Source organism: Schistosoma mansoni, chromosome 4 (assembly GCF_000237925.1).
Source record: "Schistosoma mansoni strain Puerto Rico chromosome 4, complete genome".
In the NCBI taxonomy this organism is placed as follows: Eukaryota; Metazoa; Platyhelminthes; class Trematoda; order Strigeidida; family Schistosomatidae; genus Schistosoma; species Schistosoma mansoni.
The window spans coordinates 2,425,372-2,432,201 of record NC_031498.1 but is presented as its reverse complement, the minus strand read 5'-3'; the positions used below and the strand labels follow the sequence as shown (position 1 = coordinate 2,432,201).

Sequence of the window (6,830 nt, the reverse complement as noted above, 5' to 3'; positions counted from 1 at the left end):
ATCATGAATCACTTGAAGTTAGACCACCATGGAAAACCTAGAATCTTTGGACGGCCGTTTCGTTCTAGTATTGAACTCTTCAGCAGTGCACATCCACGATCCCTCATGAGATTCGAAACCAGAACCCATCATTCTCGCGCGAACGCTTAACCACTATACCAATGAGGCGGCATCCGACGGTGTTAATGTTTAACTTCAACCAATCCAGGAGATTGAGCAACACATCCACCAATGTCTTCAGTGAGTTATTATCTCACAATGGACCTGGTTGAACTGCACTGGTTACTCCTTCTTACTAGAACTTCAGGAAATATCTCTTGGAGTCAGTCACTAGTGGGTATATGTTGATTATTATCAGAAGTGGTTTTGTGGATATTATAGTAATTTTAATAGTTGAGATCATGAAACACTTGGGTTCCGGGTATAAATCTCGCGAGGTGCGCACTGCTGAGGAGTCCCACAATAGGACGAAACGGCCGTCCAGTGATTCCAGAATTTTTATGGTGGTCTAACTTCAAGTGATTCATGATCTCAACTATCAAAAAACAAACATCGAATTCATTGAAAACTACAATTATTAATGAAGAACAATATTACCGAATGTTATTCCCTTCCTTAGACACAAGTTTATTTCTATTTTGTACGGTTAAAAAAAAGAATTTTTAGAAGTCCATAACTTTAAAAATCATCACATTTCATTTTAGTGTTTAGTTATTCAACACTCAAGTATACATACTTATCGTTTCAATATCATAATAAATATCATTAACTGTTTGGAAAATTTCTTTACCCCTCCCCCCTATAAACAAACATTTCGATCTCACTAGTTTAAAGTTCATTTATATAATAAACATCAACTAAGGTAAAATAGAAGAAATCAACTTACATATGCAAAATTTACATAGATTTCACGATTTCCTGATTTAATATGTAACAAGGCAGATTTAGCTGCTTCATTATTCACAAAGTCAATAAATCCATACACTGAAATATCAAAAAATAAATAAATTTAATCAAAGTTACAATTAAGGAAAAATAATTTAAATGAAGCTTTGATTTATGTTTTTTGTTTGGACTAATAAAACTGTTTTCATTGCTGTCACAATGATCTTTACTATTATTCTTAAAGTTTTATGATAAGATCCTGTAGTAAATATGATATATAACAGCTACAAGAATAGTTTTACTCTTTTACAAATTTAATATTTTATCCGAAGGGGGGGGGTTTGTCGAGATTTTAGTAATTCAATTGACTCATGATTTCAACTATAACATTACTGAACTCTCCACAAAACCCGCTTCGGATAATTATCATATGCTCACTAGTGACTGGCTCCAAGAGATGTTTCCTGGAGTTCTAGTAAGAAGCAGTGGCCAGTGGAGTTCAACCAGGTCTTTAGTGAGATAGTAACTAACTGAAGTTATTGGTGAACGGTTGCTCAATTTCGTGGATTGGTTGAAGTTAAATATTAACACCGTTGGATGCCAGTCATCCCAGTGGTCTAGTGGTTAATCTTTCGCGCGCGAAACTAATAGGTTTTGGGTTCGAATCTCGCGAGGTGGGATCGTGGATACGGACTGCTGAGGAGTTCAATACTAGGACGAAACGACCGTCCAGTATTTCCAGGTTTTCCGTGGTGGTCTAGCTTCAACTGACTCATGATATCAACTATAAAATTAAAATCTTCATGAGAATTTCTTTTGAAATGAAATGTTTAAAAGATTACCAGAAAGGTGAGGTTGGCATTTTTATTTAAGTAAGATTTTTGTTTACGGAAGGTATTCAATATCCATTGGCCGGATACCAGCAGCAACAGACTACTGTGTGAGAGGCTAAACTAGCTTCCAGCTGAGGAGAGAATTAGAAAAAGACTTTGGAAGTAGATAAGACATACATTTAGAAAATCATCAAACTACATCATGAAGCAAGCACTAAATTGAAATCCGGAAGGGAAGAAGAAAGAGAAAGACAGGGGAAGATATTGCTCCGAGAATTGGAAACAGACATCGAAAGGATGAATAGCAACTGGAAAGAACTGGAAAGTATAACACAGGACAGGGTTGGATGGAGAGTGGTGGTGGGTGGCCTATGCCCCTCCATGAGAGGTAATACGCGTGAGTAAGTAAGTATGAAGTTGAGGGCTATTTTCATGGATAAACAAACAAGTATTAACTCCAAATAATCATCATCGTATTAAAATAAATAGCGGAACAACATATAATAGTATACCTTATGAACCGTTGTAATAATTATTACTGTGTAATATGTCTTGAAATCTGATGAAAGTTCACCCTATTAATGTTTTATAGTTCATCAACTGATGATATTATTAGAATGATTAATAAAACTCTTGAGATTTTAAACCCACTATATTCTGTACATGTATACAAAAAAACTAGAATAATCATGGTATCCTCTCACGTGAAATTAATGCATAAATCTTCATTGTTTTAGCAATATAATTAAAAATATAAACTGTCAATATATTCCATTAGTAAGTTATCTATTTTAAGTATATACGGTGGTAAATGTTCATTGAGCTGGATTCCACTTTTTTTGTAATTAATAAATGAACGTAAGTTTCATCAGTCATTTTGAAGTCATTTGTCAGAATAGTAACAAATTATGACAAAGAAAACCAATTCTTTTAGACATGCATTCTAATAACACTGGTTTAGTTAAGTCCAGATTCATGGTTATAAATCCATCGAAATTTCTGTTGATATAATGTATCTGACAGAAACTTTTCAAAGTTCCTTCATAATATTTATATCACTGTTGACTCTGGAAAGATATATGGTAACAGAAGTTTCTACCTCTCAAATTTTTGAAGGCCACTTGAAAACATTTTGACGCTCCTGTTATTCATGTGACAGTAATTACACTTTTTATTATGTGATAGGAGGAAACAAAAATACTTTCAATAGCGGAGGAAAACTTTGACTTATTTTGGTTTGGTGAAATACTTTTTAAATATGTTTACGTTGTCACAATTTAACGATGAAGATGATTGTTTCATCTCAAAATTGTACAGTAATGTATGAATAAATGACTGTTCACTTTTTTGACTGTCGTTGTCTCCTCAGGGCGATATTGTATTTTTTTAATGTAAGAAGTTGATAAATTTAGTTTTGTTGTCTGCTATCACCAAGGTGTAGAAACAAATTATCAGTCAAGTATACCACTAAATATCAAGGGGCACTAAATAACTGGTTTGCATTAGGATGGAAATTCTCAGAGTTGGATAATCACGCGAGGTCGTGATTCGAAATACAACGAGTACTCTATTCAAAGTAAAACACATAATAACCGCAAAAACATATAAAAGTATAGAATAGTCATTACAGACTGGAATTTGAAAATGTCAGTATACTTGAAAGCTAGCCAAGTTCAACCACCAAAATCTATTAAATTATTCAAACTGATGTCGTATTACATCAGTTAAATTTGTCAACTACACAACGTTGTTTTTATCAAAAAAGACTTTCACCTAAAATGTTTCGATACTGTACGACAATAAAATGTTCTTAAATAATTTGGATTTTGACTCAATAACATCTTTCAAGTCATTAGTTTCATGGACTTCCTATGCTTAGTTAATGAAGCATATCAATTATTTGCTTAATTTTATATGAAGAGTTGATACCTTTAGTGTTAAATTTCTGAATTAGTTTTCAAAAAATTAAAAAAAACATGTAGAAACTAACTAGTACTATCTAAAGCTTAGATAAAATCATTATTCATATTATCTTACTTTCTCCTTCAGCTCCAGCAATCAGTTTCACTGATCGTATCAATTTTCGATCTGGTGCTAATGTATGTAATTCTTCTTCTGTAAATGTAGTCGGTAATCCACGAATATAAAGATTTGTTTTAGATGCATGCTATATATAAAAAGAAAACAAAAATTCCAAAATATTTATTTCTGTTTAAAAATATTACAATAGATATTAAATTTTCATAGTTGAAAGGGTGAGTCAATTGAAGCTAGACCACCATGGAAAACCTGGAAGCACTGGACTGCCGTTTCGTTCTATTGTGAGACTCCTCAGAAGTGCGCATCCACGACCTCGCCCCGCGAGATATTAAATTGTAATATTAAAATTTGGCAAATAGAAATACTAGTGTACAAAATTTAGCATTGGTATCACTCAAATAGATTTGGTAAAGTATTTTTTCTTTTCATTGATGGTAATGTAACTTGAAACTTTGGAAATCTGATGATGTTCATGCAAACAATATTTTCTTCAAATGCTGAACTTTAGAATTCGACATACAACAAACTACTTGAAATTGTTTAATCTGATCAGGAAATTTTTTTACATTTGAACGGTTGAAAGCTCTTTTCTTCTCGTTGATGTCTGCCGCTATTGAGATTTGATTGAGAATAACTTAGTAAACAATTGTTTTTAGATGATACAAATGTGTTAAACTTTAAATCTCTGTTGGAATATCTATAAACATTGTATATAGTGTAAAATCGGAAATAAAATGACTAACTGAAACAATATGATAAAACAAATATATTCTTGAACATCGGTTTAAGTTGTAAACAACAGTTGGAGCCAATATATCATTCACTACTAATCATTACAACAGACATGACCTTGGAATTTAACACATCCGTAGGCATTTGTGTTTTCTTATTTATCTTGTAATAAAGTTATATAAGCTTTCTATGGATTAACCATTATCATCTATCCACTCAGTAGTCCTCTTAAAGTTTGTACCTGTCTGATGTGATAATCAATACATGTAGAATTCTGATACTTTAACTGATAGACTTTTCACTTAGACAATTCTCTGTTTGATTCATAAATTAGTAAATTCTTTTTAGAAAATATACAAGACTTTGAATGCAAGATAACGACTGTAATTTTCTTATAATCGTCACATAATGATCATGTTTTAACATTTACCCATATTGTTATTTGTTCATAAAATAATCGTTAGTGGTCGATATTGGAGTCACTGAGACGAAGAATACTTTGTATGAGGCCGGTTGTTAGGACTCATCCATACTACAATTGGCGTTTTTACTTGAATTTTTTTAAATTTCAAAATGTGTCCTGAATCATAGAACTAGTCGTTATCAAATACATGATAGATGTCAAATTATAGATACTTAAGTAAAGTATATTAAATTAACTTACTTTTTTCTGACGATTACCAGCTGTCTGATTATTCAATGTATTGCTATAATCATCTAAAAATGTGGACATTAAACCTTTTCCAGAATATTTTGAATGATTATTATTGGAATTAATTAATTTTCCAGAATTCATACTTGAACGTGTTGATTTAGCATTACCTAGTAAACTTGGCAGATCATTAGTAAAACGACGTAATTTAAATTGATCTGTAGAACGATTCATAAGTGAACAAATATTGGATTGATTATTCTTTTGCTTTGATGAACTATTACGATTAGCATTATCATCTGAACTAGATGTAGAATTGAAATTTTGATTAGAATAAATATTTGATATCAATGGTTGAATTAGTCCAACTGAAGGTAAAGGAAATGGACATGATGGATGTAAAAGTACACCTTGATTTGATGGCATCACTAAGGAATTAGTAGAAGAGTTTTGAAGTTGTTGAATTCCTGTTTGATTATCTAAAGTAATTTGACCAGGTACCCATTGATGAAATCCATTAAGAAATGAAGGTTGTATAGGCACTGAATAACCCGATATAAGATCACGACATTGATTATTATCAGCATGTTTAAGGATAGTACTATAATTTGAACCTGAATACAGTTGCTCTGGAACTTCATAATTAGAAACACAGCTTGTAGTACGAATGGTAGAAGAATTATTACAACAATTGGTACTGCTGCTATTCCCATTTACTTGTGGAGTAATAAATGATGATGGACTACTATATGCTGTCTCATTCGACACAGTTGTTGTACCAAGGCGACCAACAGTAGTAGGAAAAATTAGTGCATTACTTGGAAGTGCAAATAACTGCCCTTCATTGTTATAGAAATAAAAGAATGTAGTAGGAGCTGTTAAATATGAGTCTGGATTTGGAATGTAGTTAGTTGTTAGTCCTGCTGTTGTTGTCGTTGTTGCTGTCGACACTGCTTCTATTTTTACTGCTGACGAGACTGTTCCACTTCGGCCAGTATTCATAATATCTTCGTTAGACATTTGCAATGTATCAATTTGTATTGGATTAGTTATTATTGAAATTGGTTGTCCTAATGAATTGCTTATATTCATAAGCATCACTTCTGAATTAGATTCAGTTGATGTATACTTAACTGAACCTAATTTATCCGAATTACTATCTGAATTCAAATAGTCTGTGGTTGATTGAATTCTATTAGTTTTACTATTACTATTACAACTACTACTTCCTTTGTAAATGGACATACTAGAAACATTTACTGATTTAGACTGTACATCGTTAGTAGTTAAATCTTTAGCTGAACTTGGACGATTTTCAAAATTATCACTATTTATCGCATCCTCTGGTGTTAAAGAATTCAATTTTGTCATTGAACGAGATATAGGATTGGATATGATTTTGTTTACATTGTTAGTATGAATTTGACCATTAGATAGTTTACAATCACGTTTCGTATGATTAATTTCATCATCTAAAGAAATAAAGTACATCAAACAAATCAAATTATCCTAGTGAGAAAGAATATATAATCTAATTAAAATTTTTCATCATGTTAAATACTTTTAGATTGAAGAAAAACCACTGGAGTGGTCAGTATGTTCATATATCTTTTCTAAGCCTCGACAGAACAGTCGAAAAGTATATTGGAGTTCATGTAAAAAAAAAATATAAATAGTCAAATAGTACC

General features: G+C 31.9%; 1 protein-coding gene across 1 annotated transcript in view; it reads right to left on the bottom strand.

Annotated features, from left to right (window-relative positions):
* Positions 1-6,830, bottom strand: part of Smp_150140 (putative pi3kinase) — a gene marked incomplete at both ends in the record, with an annotated part of 54,963 nt that overhangs the window by 6,921 nt on the left and 41,212 nt on the right. The window contains 5 exons of the mRNA XM_018796529.1: positions 887-984; positions 3,756-3,885; positions 5,155-5,570; positions 5,745-6,388; positions 6,413-6,614. Of these exons, the coding sequence (XP_018651662.1) occupies positions 887-984; positions 3,756-3,885; positions 5,155-5,570; positions 5,745-6,388; positions 6,413-6,614 (1,490 nt within the window). The remainder of the gene's footprint in view (positions 1-886; positions 985-3,755; positions 3,886-5,154; positions 5,571-5,744; positions 6,389-6,412; positions 6,615-6,830) is intronic.